Raw genomic sequence first — 19,119 nt, forward strand, 5'->3', positions numbered from 1 at the left:
TAACAAAAGCACTGAATCTTTTAAAACCAGAAATGTTTTGAAAAAAAGCAGTATAATTTTCTTTTTTCAGGTATGAGGTACCATGAGTAATTTGTTTAAGACTAGGTAAGACTTTTCTCTAGTATCAGTTATGACTGACTACAGCAACAGTGAACATTCCTCTAGTATGCACATTTTGAATTTTTCAATTTCTGCAAAATACCAAGTGCAGATTTGCTCACATAGATATTTATTTCTTTTTATAGCTAAGGAGTCACCTTTCACACTCTAGGCATGAACTGCATGTCCAAAATTGAACTTGTATTCTGACTTGCTGTCTCTTGGATTCCCTCTGTATCTAGCCCTATTGCAGTCAAAGTCCTGGCCCACAATATGTGTTTGTTTTTCATCTTTTCAATATATAATAAATTACTGAATGACATTTAGTCATGATTGGTCTTTTGTAGAATTGTCTTTTCTAATGCTGTAAAGGTGATCCCTAAATTCACAGGACTGTGTGCACAAGATACATTGTATTATTCCCAGTTTACATCTGGAATAGTTGCAGTACAGAAACGCCAAAGAATCTCGTCTGGGTTAAAGATCAAGTTATCAGTAGAGACAGTAGAGGAACATAAATTCTGGATCCAAGTTCTTTAAGTGCCTTGACTAGTCAAGATTCCCTTATTAATAGCCCTGTCAGACTATTTAAAGGAAATGTATCCACAGGAATGGTAAGATATAAAACATTTCTAAATATATCTAGTCAAATCAAATGACAATTATGCCGTTAGCTAAGTTTGCCAGACAATGTTTTGCCAAAGATGGTTTGCCAAAATATATTTTGACTGAAGGAAAAGGAAACATCCAGAGCATCTGCATACTGGACTCTATAAAAGTCTCTTTGGATTGCTGTGCCCAGTCTTGACAGAAAATTTCCAGGTAAGTGTATGGCTCCTGCGAACTCCTAGGCAAAACATATATCTTTTTATTCCATTTAACTTCTTATAAGCCTTGGATATCCATTTCTATTGGGGACTGTCTCTATCAGCAGTGATTTTATTCCAGATTTGAAGGCAGCATTTTTTTCATCAGCTTATATATTATCTCTGGATATATGTGCAACACAAAATGAGTTGCTGTGTTTTCAAACAACAGTGACTGACTTCCAGCCTCTGTCACAAGAATTAATGTAAAAATTTACTAACTTTTAAGAAACAGGAATAAATCCAAGAGTTTAAGATTGCTAGAAAGCAGAACAGGCAATAGTGACATGTATATCTGTCATTAATGCTAGATGAATTGTCCATAGCAAGTAAATTTTACAGTGGAAAGCCACTATTTGCCATCAGACAAGGAAATCTCTCAGAGACTCAGGTAGCATTTTAAAAGAAATCAGAGACTTCTTTAATAAGAAGTCTCTGCTATGGCAATGTCCAAATTTACTAGAGTCCACAAAGTTGAAGTAATACTGCTAAAATGTACTACAACAGTGCAACACTAAAGAACTGTTCTATACTTTATTAAATAGCTAGATGCCCAAGAATTCATTTCAGAAAAGTATACAAGTATTTTCAGCCAAGATTGGGAAGTTTAAATCCAAATTTTGACTTGTTTATACCAACTTAAACATTTGAAGAAATCAAGTGCAAGAGATACCCTGTCTTCACATAAAGCTCTTCCCTCACTGACTCAACATATCTTCTTTCCTACAGAATTCTCTGCTGACTGTGCCTCCTGTATAAGCACAGACATGGCCTCTTCTGACTCTGAGATGGCTGTTTTTGGGGAGGCAGCTCCTTACCTCCGAAAGTCAGAAAAGGAGAGAATAGAGGCCCAGAACAAGCCTTTCGATGCCAAGACATCCGTCTTTGTGGCCCATCCTAAGGAATCCTTTGTGAAAGGGACAATCCAGAGCAGGGAATCAGGGAAGGTCACTGTCAAATCTGAAGCAGGAGAAGTGAGTAAAAACCAAGGCTTAAAACTGTGTGTCATTCCCAGTCTCAGCTCCTAGCTGACATAAATGCCTCTCTTTCCTCATCTGGCAGACCCTGACCGTGAAGGAAGATCAGGTCTTTGCCATGAACCCTCCCAAGTACGATAAAATCGAGGACATGGCCATGATGACCCACCTCCACGAACCCGCTGTGCTGTACAACCTCAAAGAGCGTTACGCAGCCTGGATGATCTACGTAAGTACCAGCAGCAGTCTTCCTTTGGGTAGCTAGGAGGAACTGCTCTGCCAGGCTAAGTGGAAGCCAACGTGCTGTCTCCCTTCCTCGCAGACCTACTCGGGTCTCTTCTGCGTCACTGTCAACCCCTACAAGTGGCTGCCGGTGTACAACCCGGAGGTGGTGTTGGCCTACCGAGGCAAGAAGCGCCAGGAGGCCCCTCCACACATCTTCTCCATCTCTGACAACGCCTATCAGTTCATGCTGACTGGTGAGGCAATGATAGCATCTTTGCAGTGATTTTTTTTTTTTGTAATATTTGTGTATAGAGTTGTAAACCTCAGCATGAGCCTTTAATTAACTTATTTTAAGAGCTGCTGATATTATGCATGAGACACAGTTCTGTCCTAATGATTTTTAAAACTCTGATTGATTGTATGCAGACAAGAGCACTGAAAAAGTTACAGTGAAGAATAATAGGATGAATTGAGTCAGGTGAAACAAAAATTCCCCCCTACCTATTATTGAGATCCAACTTGCTCAAAATGTGACAGAAAATATGAATAGAGCTCTGAACGATTTGATTAATGTCTCCCAGAACTGTATTGTAGGTTAAATTTGGCTTGATGAAGGCATCGTTTCAAAAAGGAAATGGTCTGATTTCAAGTGTTATTCTGAAATTCACAACTTCTTGGGAAAGAACAAGAGCCAGAATCTCAGTGAAGTTACACCCTCTGGAAACAATGATAAATTACTTCATTTCAAATTAGCTGTTAGCTAATACTCTTGTATTATGGATTTGTTTCTTAGACATGAGAGTTCCTTGACCAGAAAGGATTAGAATTCTGTGCACCAAAACTGCAATATGCAGAAGGGAATCATTGATTTGATATTCATACATCTACATACATGATTCCACAAGGATGTTACTGAACATCACAGAATAATAATGTTGATTGTTAAAAAACGTCCCTGAATATTGAATAAAAATAGAATAATAAATTTCATGCGTTTTTTCTCCTTTTCTACTTCCACTTTTAACACTGGAGCAGGTTCATGAATAATGAGTAGTTTAGCATTTTTTTTACATTTGCTATCTTCTTTCTTCCTTCTCTTAGTGCCTTTAAAAACAGACTTGTAAAGACAGAAATAAACAAAAAATGAGAAGAAACAATCTGAAACAAACAAATAAACAAACCCAATCAAAACCCTCACATTCTCTTCTACCTCAGAAAGAATTCGTTCCTTTGAATTCACTGGTAAAAAGGAAAACTAAGAAAAGGAGAGACAAAAATCTTGTTTAAACATTCCCAACATTGATTAAATCTTTACACTTTTACAAAAGAGTTATGTGAGGGGAAGATCAGAATTCTTTTGATCAATACAGTTAGTGGCTACAACCCCTTGCTACTTAGAAGTGAGACCTAATTAATCGGACTTCTCAACGGGTATTTATGTTAAAGGAAAACAGGTATAAACTGATCTCAGATTCTTAAATTGTTTGAGGACTCACTGCTTTATAAGCAGTTACTTATACTACCTGGGATCTTAAAAAGGTACACAGTAAATTTTATATTAATCTCTGTGGATTCTACAGGGAGTTCTTTCTTAGCAAAACATTCCGGTATCTATAACAGACTTCTCTGAGGAAGATAATCCTGCAGAGCTCTTGAAGTCACTGGAAAGTAACAGACGTTCTTGCATCACTATTAACTTCATACAGAGATTACTAGAGAAATAAGTTAAACTAAGAAGAAATATCCTATTTCAATGACCGAAAAGGAATTTTAAATGAACAGGTGAAAAAAAAAATTGAAGAAATCCGAAATTTGATAACTCCAGCCCTCTCCATATAATACATAGGATCTCTAAAAACACTGCTTGAATTTGTCACACACATCATGTTCTATATTACTCAAGAATGCCACAATCAGCATCTTTCTTTCTGCCCCTTTCACAGACCGCGAGAACCAGTCGATCCTGATCACGTATGTACACCCCTGCTCGGGTCCCTGCAGGGCTGCCCGGTGCCAGGGGACCTCCTGCCTGACCACATGCTCTCTGCTTCTCTCTTTGGTTTGACAGCGGAGAATCCGGTGCAGGGAAGACTGTGAACACAAAGCGTGTCATCCAGTACTTTGCAACAATTGCAGCGAGTGGGGATAAGAAGAAGGAGGAGCAGCAACAGTCAGGCAAAATGCAGGTGAGTCAGGAGGAACAGGCTGAACACTTGGCATGCAATTGCCATGTCAGCTAAACACTGTAACGGTGTAATGATCATCCTGTGGGGAACACTTGAGGATGGATCATCAATTAATAGATGCTGACTTGCATCAATGCTTTTCTCTGTTCCTGAGATGATTTTTGGAAAGGATAACCAGCAATAATTATTGTCCTCTAGGGAACGCTTGAGGATCAAATCATCAGCGCCAACCCACTGCTGGAGGCCTTTGGAAACGCCAAGACCGTGAGGAACGACAACTCCTCACGCTTTGTAAGTTGTTGCCTGGGACAAAATCTCTCCCTCTCATTACAAGATAAGTAACGGCCCTAGCAGTGTTCCACATAAAGGAGACATCAAAAGAACCCATCCAGGCTGAAATGCTGCTGCTTCTCCTTAACAGGGCAAATTCATCAGAATCCACTTTGGGGCCACAGGCAAACTGGCTTCTGCTGACATTGAAACCTGTAAGAGACTCTCCTGGCCTGATCCCATTCCTTCTAAACCTCCCCAGTTCTTATGCTAACTCTGTCCTACCTTCCTTGACAGATCTGCTGGAGAAGTCCAGAGTCACTTTCCAGCTCAAGGCAGAAAGAAGCTACCACATATTTTATCAGATCACCTCCAACAAGAAGCCGGAGCTAATTGGTAGGAAGGATCATTATGACTTTTTGAGGATGATTGCTGAGCAACAGTTCCTGCTATTACCTGGTCAGCAAAACTAAGCCTGTGCCTTGCCCCTTTCTGCTTTCAGACATGCTCCTCATTACCACCAACCCTTATGATTACCACTATGTGAGTCAAGGTGAGATCAGTGTTCCCAGCATTGATGACCAGGAGGAGCTCATGGCTACAGATGTAAGTAACATAGCAAAAAGGTACATACTATACTTGTCTCAAAGGTGACATAGATGACCTACTAAGGACACGTATTTTATTTCATTGTTTTGACTGCAGAGTGCCATTGACATCCTGGGCTTCACTGCTGATGAAAAGACTGCCATCTACAAGCTGACAGGGGCTGTCATGCACTATGGGAACCTGAAGTTCAAACAGAAACAACGAGAGGAGCAGGCAGAGCCCGATGGCACAGAAGGTATCAGAAATTCAGCCACTGACTTGTTCAAAGAACTTTTCCATTTGCAGAAGTGATATGTTAGCCTCCAAAGACTGGCCTTTGTTGGCCTGAGTCACCACATAAAACACTGAGAAAAGCATCTTTCTTGATTGTCTGTCTAACTGCAGAGGTGCTTCACCTTCAACGCAGGATATCTTTCTCTCTGTAAAACCTTCAACCACTAAGTCACCATCATGTGCAATCATTTTTTTGCCAAAAGAAATCCTGCATTCTTTGCTATGCAGAAATCCACTTTCCACAGAGAAGGAAATTGCTGTATGCATGCCTCATGTATTCCCAGAAGCTTTTGTGGTTCTTCTGGGGTCTTCCAGATTCAAGCTATTCCTATCCAAGCCATATCTGTTCTGGCTTTCGAAGAAGGCCATCATTAGCTTCCAGAATTTGCATCATTCCCCAGACCTTCTGTATGAGACCAGACCAATGCTTTTCCATGTCTAGAACATGAACAGCTGCCAAAATACTGACCAAATTCTAGCCGTTGTCCAAAGATAAATGCTCCTCTCTCTCCCTTGCCCTCTCCTTCTCCTTCTCCTTCTCCTTCTCCTTCTCCTTCTCCTTCTCCTTCTCCTTCTCCCTCTCCCTCTCCCTCTCCCTCTCCCTCTCCGTCTTTAGTGGCTGACAAGGCTGCCTACTTGATGGGCCTGAACTCAGCTGAATTGCTCAAAGCCCTGTGTTATCCCCGAGTCAAGGTTGGGAATGAATACGTGACCAAAGGTCAAACTGTGGAACAGGTAAATAGAAGATAGTTTGGAAATGGCTTGAAAGAGTACGTGAGGATTCTTCTTTGACCCTAGGAGGTAACTCCAGTCCTTTCTTCTTTGCGTTAGGTGAATAATGCAGTTGGTGCCCTGGCAAAAGCCGTCTATGAGAAGATGTTCTTGTGGATGGTTATTCGCATCAACCAACAGCTGGACACGAAGCAACCCAGACAGTACTTCATTGGTGTGCTGGACATTGCTGGCTTTGAGATCTTTGATGTAAGGAACAAGGATTTGGCTGCATAGGCAGGGGAAGGGCTGGGAGGGGTCATGAGGACTCAGAAACACATCTCTTTTTAAGAAGATTCAGAAGTTTATCATCCTCATCTGCAGTTTTCTAGAAACCCCTCGCTCTTCTCTGTCACAGTAGCACCCTCAAATGGCTTTATATAATGATAATAAATTTATTTAATGATAATAAAATCCTTCAAGGACAGTAAATTTTACAATAGAAGTCCTGCTAAGGAAACCCACGCTGTTACAGAATGGTTAGGAGTGGTGTTTCAGCTGGGGAACTTCAAACAGCACTAGGAGAATGCTAGCAAAACCATCTGGTGTTTGCCACACCTTGAGAAGCTGTGCACCTCTCCTTGCTTTGGGCAGTTCAACAGCTTTGAGCAGCTGTGCATCAACTTCACCAATGAGAAACTGCAACAGTTCTTCAACCACCACATGTTCGTGCTGGAGCAGGAGGAGTACAAGAAGGAAGGAATTGAATGGACGTTCATTGACTTTGGGATGGACCTGGCTGCCTGCATTGAGCTCATTGAGAAGGTACCTTTGCCAGACAAGTGTATGATGTATTTTGGAATTATGTGATGTTCCTGAGTCAGGTTCAGCTTAGAAAGAACTCGCGGCCAGACATCCAGTGTCAGTTCAATAAAATGTTTTGCAGGCTGCAGGAAGGTAAGGGAAGGCAGAAATAAGCTCCCTGCCTAAGAACAACTCCTGACAGACTTAGGCCCTTATCCAGGCTGAGATGCTACCAGCAAAACACTGGTACCTTTGATGTTCATAGCACATGCTTCACATCATTATCATTTTTCTCTATCACTTCGTGTTGTACCTTCCAGCCCATGGGCATCTTCTCCATCCTGGAAGAGGAGTGCATGTTCCCCAAAGCAACTGACACCTCTTTCAAGAACAAGCTCTATGACCAGCATCTGGGCAAGTCCGGCAACTTCCAGAAGCCCAAGCCTGCCAAAGGCAAGGCTGAGGCACACTTCTCCTTGGTGCACTATGCTGGCACGGTGGACTACAACATCTCTGGTTGGCTTGAGAAGAACAAGGACCCCCTGAACGAAACAGTCATTGGGTTGTACCAGAAATCATCTGTGAAAACACTGGCTTTACTCTTTGCCACCTATGGTGGGGAAGCAGGTAAGCTCTGTAAAATCCATATTTTATGTGTTCATACTGTAGAAAGGGGAATATCAAAGGCAACATTAAAGACATCTGCTCATTTTTGTCAATTTTGCAGAGGGTGGTGGTGGCAAGAAGGGTGGCAAGAAGAAGGGTTCTTCTTTCCAGACTGTCTCAGCTCTTTTCCGGGCAAGTACAGAATTGATTATCTTTTTTCGGATGGAAAGAAATTTTATTCTTAACCTGAAAGTTCTGTCTCAGTTTTGGTCATAGCTCTTGTTTCCCTTGAAAATCCTTCCCTTGACATCCTTAGAAATTACAGAATTAGCCGCGCAGAATACAAAAAAATCTCTACCTCAGTGTATGCATAGTCTTCCTTTTGTTTCAGGAGACAGAATGATATTGTCAGTCTCCTGGTACTGCCTAGGAAATTGTCTTAGACTTTATTTTCCAACTAACTATTTATATTTCATCCTTATATTTTTGCTGATTTCTTCCACCTGACTTAGCTTTGCCATTACCTACTCTTAATATTCTACAAAGATCTCCAAAGGGTGAAGGTGACCTACTTAGACTGGATGTGAATAACAAATCAGCTGGAGAATAACAAATCAATCTTCTCTGGAGACTTCAGAGATATTTCCCATAGCTTTTTTGTGTATCTATGAAGATTTTCAGCATTGACACATTGCAGAATTCGAAAACAATTGATCAAACATCAAAAGAAAAAAAAACCAAACAAAAAAAACCCCTTGAGTTTGTAAGATTGCAAAGCAATGCTTTCATTTCAATGGGGAAAGAGAGTGAATGTTAAATTACATCAAGTTAATGAATTTTGAGGTCAGTTTTCAGTTATAGAATCATTGAATCATAGACTCATAGAATGGTTTGGGTTGGAAGGGATCTTAAAGATCATATAGTTTCAACCCCCCTGCCATGGGGAAGTACACCCTCCACTAGACCAGGTTGCTAAAAGCCACATTCAACCTGACCTTGAACACTTCCAGGGATGGGGCATCCACAACCTCTCTGGGCAACTTGTTCCAGCGCCTCACCACCCTCATAGGGAAGAATTTCTTCCTAATATCTGATCTAAATCTCCCCTACTTCAGCTTAAGGTCATTCCCCCTTGTCCTGTCATTCCATGCCCTTGTAAACAGTCCCTCTCCAGCTTTCTTGCAGACTCCAGAGCGGGACGCAGTACTCCAGGTGGGGTCTCATGAGAGCAGAGTAGAGGAGGAAAATCACCTCCCTCGACCTGCTGGTCACACTGCTTTTGATGCAGCCCAGGATTTGGTTCACTTTCTGGACTGCAAGTGCAAGGTTTCCATTTGGCTGAGGTGGATATATGTAGGAAGACTGAATTACTACTAAAAAAGTCAATTTGTATCAGCTGTACAAATATTCTATCAATTTAAAAACAATTTAGCTGCCAAATCAGACGCTAGTCACACTTAGCCAATAGTACATCTCATCTACTTACAATGCCCAGCTAAATACCACAAGAAATACCAGCTGGAAAGAAAGCTGTGAGATGGCAGCTCTGTTTGTATAAGGAGATCAAGGAAAAGTAATACTAACCATTATTCTGCAAAAGAATTTAAAACCTCAAAATCTGGGAGCCTTCAGTTTGCAAGTTTCCCTTTGGGAGTTCTGCAAGATCTTACAGAAAAGACAGGTCTGCATCCTAAAACTCTCAATTTGATACATCCACTATTAAGCTTCCAGTGCTTACGCTTAATAATATAAACTTCATTTCATGATCTCACAGGAGAATTTAAACAAGCTGATGGCTAATCTGAGAAGCACTCACCCTCATTTTGTACGATGCATCATCCCAAATGAAACAAAAACACCTGGTAAGGGGATCCAATAGGAGGAGAACTCGAGAAGCAGAAGCTCTTCTCCTGAGTATCAAACAGTGGGATAGTCACTAATGGTGGTGTTTGTTAGGTGCCATGGAGCATGAACTGGTGCTGCATCAGCTGCGGTGCAATGGTGTGCTGGAAGGGATCAGAATTTGCAGGAAAGGATTCCCCAGCAGAGTCCTGTATGCTGACTTCAAACAAAGGTAAGAACACTACACCTTTCTGCCCACTCACATCAAACTGAAGAGACTGAGTATCATAAAATACTTGAAACATTATAATTTAAATTGGTACTGAGCAGTAACATAGAAATTTTTCACCATCAGTTCATGATGATTACTGAGATCAGGATTCTCTTGCACTTAGAGTTAATAGTAAAAACACTCTCCACATCCCGTTCTGAAAGGATTAACTGTCTCCAGGCATGAGAGTGGTTCAATGAAATAGTCTGAGAAGGCTGTGGGATTCAATCACAGTCATGGTTTTGGTGATGGAGATTTCTTCATGTTCTGTTTTCTTCTGCAGATACAGAGTGCTTAATGCAAGTGCTATCCCAGAGGGTCAGTTCATGGATAGCAAGAAGGCTTCTGAGAAGCTCCTTGGGTCTATTGATGTGGACCACACCCAGTACAGATTTGGTCACACCAAGGTAGAAACAAGACCTGTGTTTGACAGGGAGTGGTAAGGGCAGGCTGCTTCATCAGGTGCAGGGAGCACAGCACAATAAAAGAACTGGCATGGTAGGGACCTCAACAGCAAGTACCCAGCCCTACAGTACCCAAACAAGGAAAGTGGGGAAGACCCTGGAATTGTATTCAGGTTTATCCAAGAGTCCAGATCATCAATGAGGTTTGTGACAATAAGGAAGGTCTGAGGTGAAGCCATAAAGCCATGGGTTTTGAGATTGGTCAGGGTCAGATATAGGTAGGTTAACAAGGCCCAGGCACTGTTCATTAATTCCTGCACAGATCCATAGCAATCAGATTGGTCTAACAGTAAACCAGGAAGTAAGTCTGCATGTCATGATAGAGCTCAGTGAGGTCCATGACCAGGCATAGGTGTGACTGAGGCTCTGGCTCAAGTGAAAACCATAACTCATAACACATAGCTCAGACAGAGACTGAATGCTTAGGGCTGAGCTTATAGGAAGCTCATAGGCCCTGGACAGAGGGTTTGGGACGGGGCCCAAGATGAGACATGTCATGGCCATTAAGGTGTGCTTTAGGATCCTGAAAGACTCTGTGCCTCTATTCTCTAATACCTGACAATGACATCATATAACATTTCCTTTCTCAAGGTGTTCTTCAAAGCTGGACTGCTGGGACTCCTGGAGGAGATGAGAGATGACAAGCTGGCAGAAATCATCACTCGCACACAAGCCAGGTGCAGGGGTTTCCTGATGAGAGTGGAGTATCGGAGAATGGTGGAGAGGAGGTAGACATTCTTCAGAGTTAGTTTGTTATTATGGTACTTGACAGATGAAGTTTACATTCATCAAACCAAAGCTATGCAATAGCTATCTGAATTTCAATTCAGGGAGTCCATCTTCTGCATCCAGTACAATGTTCGTGCATTCATGAATGTCAAGCACTGGTCCTGGATGAAGCTGTTCTTCAAGATCAAGCCCTTGCTGAAGAGTGCAGAATCTGAGAAAGAGATGGCCAACATGAAGGAGGAGTTTGAGAAAACCAAAGAAGAGCTTGCAAAGTCTGAGGCAAAGAGGAAGGAGCTGGAGGAGAAAATGGTGGCCCTGCTGCAGGAGAAGAATGACCTGCAGCTCCAAGTGCAGGCGGTGAGTATCACCATTCATTTGTTCCTGGGAAAAGAATGCTACACATTGCTATACGTGCTTCTTACCCTACGCAGAGACTCACAGGAAGATGACTAGTGTGCAGCAGAAAACAGTCTAAATCACAGACTCTAGGGCACTCTGGCGTTGAGTAAACATGCACTGGCAGGGGCATGGTGAGTCTCATGGCAGCCCCACATGAGACTTGGCATTTGGGCTGTCTGAGGAGAGAGCCATGTAACACTAGCCAACGTGTAATCCAGAGCAGAGAGCTCTGAACTGGAAGGGAAGTACCTCCATCTACTCAACTTTCAAAGTACTGTATCTATGCAGCAGAGTAAAGACAAACCTGAAAAGGACCCACTTTTCCTACTTACAGCTGCATTAGGCGGCCTTGATTACTTTCAGAAACACGGATACTTCCCATTCAAACTCAACCAGGAAAAGGCAGTTTCTTCACACCAAACAAAACACCACTTTCTCCACTAAATTATTCTCACAAAGCCTTTTCTCCCCAAATATTATGAGGTTCACGATGAGTCAATTAAAAAGAAGAAGCTACTGAATACTCCTTCTGTTAGGAGAAAAGACTCCAAGCCCTTGCTCCTGATGAAACTAGTAATTGAAGCGACCACTGTTGTGTCGTGCTTGTGGGTGCAGGAGGTATTCCCTCTCTGTGAGGCATTTATAAGAGACACAAAAACTTTGGAATCAATGTTGATACCAGATGAACAGGTTTCCCAGTAGACACCTGGCAAGATCTTCCAGTTGCTGGAGTGGAAGGCCAGGTTTGGCCCCCATTTTACCACATGCCTACTCAGGGCTATAAGAAAAGACAGAGCAGAGAAACTGCAGAACATTACAACCCAGAAACAGCTGTGTCTCCTCACCAGGAAGCAGATAGCTTGGCCGATGCAGAGGAAAGATGTGACCAGCTCATCAAAACCAAAATCCAGCTGGAAGCCAAAATTAAGGAGGTGACTGAAAGGGCTGAGGATGAGGAGGAAATTAATGCCGAGCTGACAGCCAAGAAGAGAAAACTGGAGGATGAATGTTCAGAGCTGAAGAAAGACATTGATGACCTCGAGTTAACGCTGGCCAAAGTGGAGAAGGAAAAGCATGCCACTGAAAACAAGGTACGCACACGGGGAATCACATAAGGGGTCCAAAAAATCTTTGCTTCTTGAAGCAAAAGAGCCTGCTACCCCAGGATGTGTTGGCTTTGGAAGATTTGAGCTGGGCCTCATCTGAGCAGCAAAAGGGAACATGAAGTTCCTGGCTAAGCACTGCAAAGTGAAAATGCCACTGAACCAGCAGGCATGGTTTCCACCCAGTTTTGACAATTCCTTATATTTGTAGGTGAAAAACCTCACAGAGGAGATGGCAGCCCTGGATGAGACCATCGCCAAGCTGACAAAAGAGAAGAAGGCTCTCCAAGAGGCCCATCAGCAGACACTGGATGACCTGCAGGCAGAAGAGGACAAAGTCAATACGCTGACCAAAGCTAAAACCAAGCTGGAGCAGCAAGTGGACGATGTAAGCACACAGGCATACAGCAAGAGGAGGACAGGTATGGAGTTAGACCTGGCTGGCAGAGCACTGATGGTCTTGCTCTTTTTAGCTGGAAGGGTCCCTGGAGCAGGAGAAGAAACTGCGCATGGACCTTGAGAGAGCCAAGAGGAAACTCGAAGGAGACCTGAAGCTGGCCCACGACAGCATAATGGATTTGGAAAACGATAAGCAGCAGCTGGATGAGAAACTGAAGAAGTAAGTGTGGCTGCGGGGCACCCGGGTGTTGGGCTGGTGCACTTGTCTTTTCCCCTTGAGCTCTAACACGGTTTGCTTTGCCCAAAGGAAAGACTTTGAAATCAGCCAGATCCAGAGCAAAATTGAGGATGAGCAAGCCCTGGGCATGCAATCACAGAAGAAGATCAAGGAGCTGCAGGCAAGTCTCTGTCCCTTGTCCTCTTTCCCCCAGTCTCAGGTGAGGCAGGAGGAGGGCATGGGTGTGAAGGGTCCCTAATGTTCCCCAGGCTCGTATTGAGGAACTGGAGGAGGAAATTGAGGCTGAGCGAACGTCTCGGGCAAAAGCAGAGAAGCATCGGGCTGACCTCTCCAGGGAGCTAGAGGAGATCAGCGAGCGCCTGGAAGAAGCAGGAGGAGCCACCGCAGCTCAGATTGATATGAACAAGAAGCGTGAGGCGGAATTTCAGAAGATGCGTCGCGACCTCGAAGAGGCCACGCTGCAGCACGAAGCCACGGCTGCCGCCCTGCGGAAGAAGCACGCAGACAGCACAGCTGAGCTTGGGGAGCAGATCGACAACCTGCAACGAGTGAAGCAGAAGCTGGAGAAGGAGAAGAGTGAGCTGAAGATGGAGATTGACGACTTGGCCAGTAACATGGAGTCTGTCTCCAAAGCCAAGGTATGGAATTGCAGTAGAACATGCTCACAAGACCTGGGTGTGGCACATAGGCTACATCTACCAGCCACATTCTCCTAGAAACTATTCTCCTCTTCCTTGCTGTGAGGATGAGGCAGAGTCCAGGTGTTCATCAGCTTTCCTTCCTTGTGTTTGCTACCTAGGCAAATCTAGAGAAGATGTGTCGCACTCTGGAAGACCAGCTGAGTGAGATTAAAACTAAGGAGGAGCAGAATCAGCGCATGATCAATGACCTCAATACTCAAAGAGCTCGTCTGCAGACAGAATCAGGTGAGACATCCTCCTTGCAGAGGTGCAATGGGAGGGTCTGCACGCCATGAGCATGCCACAGGGTGCAAAGTGACAGCTGGTATACACTCTGCAGGCCACTCCGGATTACATGGGCTTACAGGCTGAATCTGTCATATTATGAATAGTCTAGTCACCTTTTTCCACTTTACCCTTCCTAGGTGAATATTCACGCCAGGTGGAGGAAAAAGATGCTCTGATTTCTCAGCTGTCTAGGGGCAAGCAAGGATTTACCCAACAGATTGAGGAACTCAAGAGACATCTAGAGGAAGAAATAAAGGTCTGGAAGTACCCTATGGTCCACAACCTACATCACCCCTAAAAGCATCTGGAGAATCCTGTCTGATCAAAGATTGGTTCACATTCTTTCCCCAAACACATGTAGTACTGGAAGGAACACTGATAATGCACACCCCTCAACTCATAGCTAGAGAGGGAAGGAAGCGTAATGATTTTGATGCTGGGGGAAGTCATCCACAAGGCTTTCATGAGATTCTGATGATAGTGTCTAAGGCAGCATTCCGATACATATGTCCAAACATTGACAGAAACAGCAGATTACTGTCCCCAGAGCACCTGTCACTAACACATCCTGATCCTCCAGAACACTTTGATGACAGCTTCATCAGCTCCCAGCTTTGCATTTACCTAATTAAAGTTTTGTTCTAATTTCCCTGTCAATTTCACTGTCAGGAGGCATCTCAAGACAGGTTACCAATCCCAATGTCCCCGCAGGCCAAGAACGCCCTGGCCCACGCCTTGCAGTCTGCTCGCCACGACTGTGACTTGCTCCGGGAACAATATGAGGAGGAGCAGGAAGCCAAGGGGGAGCTGCAGCGTGCCCTGTCCAAGGCCAACAGCGAAGTGGCCCAGTGGAGAACCAAATACGAGACGGACGCTATTCAGCGCACGGAGGAGCTGGAGGAGGCCAAGTACGTGGGAAGTGGGATGTCGGATGGCTGGAGAAGACTGCGACTGCCAAGGGAAACTGGAAATGGGAGTCTCCAACAGTGGGTTAGGACAGAGGTGGGAGGAAGGCAGGGATATACAGTGTGCTGTGGAACAGTGTGCTGTGGCAAAAGTGTATACTGGAAGGACAAGCACGGCCTTTACGGCTAGAAAGGCGAAGACAGGCCGAATACTCAGTAGGTGCTAGGACACAGAAGTGATAGACCCTTTAGTCTGCATGCAGTCTTGAACAGAAAAAAAACACTGCAAAAAGCGCTAGGCTCAAAGGTCGCAAAGTAGGCAACTGCCCTCAGGTGAACAGGACAAAAGTAGATCCTCTCTAAGCTGTGCTTATCTCCCCCCAGGAAGAAGCTGGCACAGCGGCTGCAGGATGCAGAGGAGCACGTTGAAGCCGTCAATGCCAAATGTGCTTCCCTGGAAAAGACAAAGCAGAGGCTGCAGAATGAAGTGGAGGACCTGATGATTGACGTGGAGCGATCAAATGCTGCCTGCGCAGCTCTGGATAAGAAGCAGAAGAACTTTGACAAGGTCTTCTGGGCTCCAGCCTTGGGGTTCCTGGGCAGAGCATCCCCTCCTGATTGCCACGTCCATACTCACGGCCCATTTCTCTTCAGATCCTGGCAGAGTGGAAGCAGAAGTATGAGGAAACGCAGGCTGAGCTGGAAGCCTCCCAGAAGGAGTCTCGCTCTCTCAGCACGGAGCTGTTTAAGATGAAGAATGCCTACGAGGAGTCCTTGGACCACCTGGAAACGCTGAAGCGTGAGAACAAGAACTTGCAGCGTAAGTCCCTGGCCCTCTGCTCCTGGCAGGGCTTTCTCACTATCCACCACTACCCACCACTCCACATGGGTCCATGCCTGCAGGTCGGCAAAGATGCCCGTCACCTTGGTGCGACAGGGCCCTTCCCCTTCTGCTCTGTGCCTGACCAGGCGTTTGGTCTTTGTTCGCACAGAGGAGATTTCTGACCTGACGGAGCAGATTGCCGAGGGAGGAAAGGCGATCCATGAGCTGGAGAAAGTCAAGAAGCAGATTGAGCAGGAGAAATCTGAAATCCAGGCCTCCCTGGAGGAAGCTGAGGTACACACAGTGCTAATAAATGGTGCCCAGACTGAAAGTATGGGAATAGTTACCTGCAGAGATGGCAGGAAAGCAAGCCTAGATTTCAGGAAATACCACATAAGCAATTACTGAGAAAGGAAGCAGTAGTTTAAGTCACTGTTCCTGCTGGCTTGTCCAGGCCTCCCTAGAACATGAAGAGGGGAAGATCCTGCGCCTACAGCTTGAGCTCAACCAGGTGAAGTCTGAGATTGACAGGAAGATAGCAGAGAAAGATGAGGAGATCGACCAGATGAAGAGAAACCACCTCAGAATTGTGGAGTCCATGCAGAGCACCCTGGACGCTGAGATCAGGAGCAGGAATGAAGCCCTGCGGCTGAAGAAGAAGATGGAGGGAGACCTGAATGAAATGGAGATCCAGCTGAGCCATGCCAACCGCGTGGCCGCAGAGGCACAAAAGAACCTGAGAAACACACAGGCAGTGCTCAAGGTCTGTTCAGCAAAGCTACAGAAAGAGAGGTGACATCCCTGACGTTTTTGACACCAAGCGCACACTGCTGCCTTGTAATTTCTCATTGCTCCAGTGCTGTGCCATCTTATAATTTCCCTTTCTTCTCTTAAAGGACACGCAGATACACTTGGATGATGCTCTCAGGACCCAGGAGGACCTGAAGGAGCAGGTGGCCATGGTGGAGCGCAGAGCAAACCTGTTGCAGGCTGAAGTTGAGGAGCTACGGGCAGCCCTGGAGCAGACGGAGCGGTCGAGGAAAGTGGCTGAGCAGGAGCTTCTGGATGCCACCGAACGTGTGCAGCTCCTCCACACCCAGGTGAGGCACTCTGCTGGAAATGAGTCCCATCAACAAGAGATAACACAGAATGACATTGCTATGTATCTTGTAAGTGATGACTATGTAAACATTTGAGGAGCCATGCTGTGATACGGCCAATCTGGCCAGCCCCCCATGTCTGGTTTGCTGCTACGGCGCTAAAGAGGACTCTTGCATTAAAGACATTCATAAACAATACTCTCACTATCAACTCTTGATGTGGAGGCATTGGGTCTAAGAGTACAAATCATGTCTTTCCTGTTGCACAGAACACCAGCTTGATCAACACCAAGAAGAAGCTGGAAACAGACATCGTGCAAATTCAAGGTGAAATGGAGGACATGATCCAGGAATCCCGCAATGCTGAAGAGAAGGCCAAGAAGGCCATCACTGATGTGAGTCGGGGCCTGCTTTCAGTGCTGATGGTGGATGTATTCTCCCCCAAACTGTCTCCAGCCCCAAAATGGCTTTGACCTTTTTCTCTCGTCAGGCAGCCATGATGGCGGAAGAGCTGAAGAAGGAGCAGGACACCAGCGCCCACCTGGAGAGGATGAAGAAGAACCTGGACCAGACGGTGAAGGACCTGCAGCACCGTCTGGATGAGGCTGAGCAGCTGGCACTGAAAGGAGGCAAGAAGCAAATCCAGAAACTGGAGGCCAGAGTGCGTAGGGCTTTTATTTGTGCATGAGTGAACATGGCACATAGGTAACCACCAGGGAAGCTCCAAAGATGGTCTTCTCATTGCAGGTGCGGGAGCTGGAAGGGGAGGTGGATGCTGAGCAGAAGCGCAGCGCTGAAGCCGTGAAGGGTGTGCGCAAGTACGAGAGGAGGGTGAAGGAGCTGACCTACCAGGTAAGACAGGAGGCGTCCTTGGGCTGAGAGAGTTTTCTCACGGCGAGTCAAATTTCCCAAGGGGAATTGCTAACCTCACGTGGTGGGAAACCAGGAACTCATTCTCTGTCCTGCTTACCAACAACTCTAGTCTGAGGAAGACCGGAAGAATATTCTCAGGCTGCAGGATCTGGTGGACAAGCTGCAAATGAAGGTGAAATCCTACAAGAGACAAGCTGAGGAGGCTGTAAGTATTGCTCAAAGAATGGGCAAGAGCCACCTTCCATCGGGGCAGCATGCTCACTGAGATGACTATGGATACCAGGAAAGGGGCGTGAAAGAAGCTCCCAAGGCACAACAGTCTTGGCCATGCTGTTTTACCATCGTCTCATTAGGCCTTGCTGAGTTCTGGGCACCCTGCCGTCAGGGATGAGCTGAGGGAAGTTGTGCAGCCTGTTTTATACAGAGGTCAGACTTAAAATACCCAAGGGCCACATCTACTGACTGACAAGTTCATGAATCTCTGCTGCTGATCAACAGCGGAGGGTTTCAGGATCTCTCTCAATCTAAGTCACACTGATAGTTGGGCAGCAAGTAGTGGGAGAAGTACACAAATGACAAATCCAAGTGACAAAATAGCTCCTCAAGAGTGACAGAGTACTGGTGAAGCTTGTCACAGTGGGATGCTGAATAAGGGAGGGTGAGGAGGTCTGTGTGAGGCTTACGTGCAAGCAGCGGTGGGTGGGGGATGGAGGGGAAGAGCCGCAGCCCCAACAAGGCCGAGGCACAGGAGGAGTGGAACCCCTGCCCTGGGCTCCTCACCACCAACTCCCTTTGCCCGCACAGGAGGAGCTGTCCAATGTCAACCTCTCCAAGTTCCGCAAGATCCAGCACGAGCTGGAGGAAGCTGAGGAGCGGGCTGACATTGCAGAGTCGCAGGTCAACAAGCTCCGCGTGAAAAGCCGGGAGTTTCACAGCAAGAAAATAGAAGAGGAAGAGTGAGGATGTCATGAGGCAGCAAAGTGACCTGAGGGATGCACAAAATGTGAACCTCTTGGTCGCTTTCTTCTGTGATGAGTCTTTGTAACTGTGTCAATGTCTAGAGAACAAAGATTGTAGATTCCTTTGCATACGCATCACGAGCACTAGTTTTCATTTGTTTCTCTTTTTTGTCTGGTTCGGGCTGTGTCATCATTAGCCTTCAGGTACAGTTTTGGCTTATAACCTTTGTGTGCCTGTGTCACAGTACAGGTTTTTTGTCACCTACTTCCTAACTACTTATCCCTTCTTTATTACTTAGTGATTGTGACGTGAATAGAAATTTAGCTTCACAATAAGAGAAATCAAGGGCAATAATTCCTGACAGTGACTTCTGCCAGTTCTGCCTTCCTACTGTTCTGTCCCAAATAACATCTTATGTA

At 45.2% G+C, this 19,119-nt stretch overlaps 1 protein-coding gene across 1 annotated transcript; it reads left to right on the forward strand.

Annotated features, from left to right (window-relative positions):
- The first annotated feature begins 905 nt into the window (after nucleotides 1–905).
- LOC142604366 (myosin heavy chain, skeletal muscle, adult) lies at nucleotides 906–18,834 on the forward strand. Its single transcript, XM_075770504.1, has 39 exons — nucleotides 906–921; nucleotides 1,695–1,939; nucleotides 2,028–2,171; nucleotides 2,265–2,421; nucleotides 4,111–4,138; nucleotides 4,236–4,353; nucleotides 4,552–4,644; nucleotides 4,775–4,838; nucleotides 4,921–5,019; nucleotides 5,126–5,229; nucleotides 5,329–5,467; nucleotides 6,122–6,240; nucleotides 6,337–6,486; nucleotides 6,871–7,041; nucleotides 7,341–7,647; nucleotides 7,748–7,818; nucleotides 9,401–9,488; nucleotides 9,583–9,700; nucleotides 10,023–10,146; nucleotides 10,795–10,931; nucleotides 11,034–11,289; nucleotides 12,180–12,422; nucleotides 12,646–12,822; nucleotides 12,908–13,053; nucleotides 13,141–13,231; nucleotides 13,320–13,709; nucleotides 13,871–13,997; nucleotides 14,177–14,295; nucleotides 14,751–14,947; nucleotides 15,329–15,512; nucleotides 15,599–15,764; nucleotides 15,937–16,061; nucleotides 16,222–16,530; nucleotides 16,664–16,867; nucleotides 17,137–17,262; nucleotides 17,358–17,528; nucleotides 17,615–17,719; nucleotides 17,850–17,945; nucleotides 18,545–18,834. The coding sequence occupies exons 2-39, from the start codon at nucleotides 1,733–1,735 to the stop codon at nucleotides 18,698–18,700; spliced, it is 5,826 nt and encodes a 1,941-aa protein (XP_075626619.1). The 5' UTR covers nucleotides 906–921; nucleotides 1,695–1,732; the 3' UTR covers nucleotides 18,701–18,834.
- The last annotated feature ends 285 nt before the right edge of the window (nucleotides 18,835–19,119 follow it).

Source organism: Balearica regulorum, chromosome 18 (genome assembly GCF_011004875.1).
Source record: "Balearica regulorum gibbericeps isolate bBalReg1 chromosome 18, bBalReg1.pri, whole genome shotgun sequence".
In the NCBI taxonomy this organism is placed as follows: Eukaryota; Metazoa; Chordata; class Aves; order Gruiformes; family Gruidae; genus Balearica; species Balearica regulorum.

Bases quoted from the DNA above. Each gene is read 5' to 3' on its own strand.
- LOC142604366 (XM_075770504.1), top strand. From the start codon at position 1,733: ATGGCCTCTTCTGACTCTGAGATGGCTGTTTTTGGGGAGGCAGCTCCT. The intron at 5,230-5,328 runs GTAAGTAACATA...TTTTGACTGCAG, and splicing joins AGGAGCTCATGGCTACAGAT to AGTGCCATTGACATCCTGGG. The intron at 16,531-16,663 runs GTCTGTTCAGCA...CTTCTCTTAAAG, and splicing joins ACACACAGGCAGTGCTCAAG to GACACGCAGATACACTTGGA.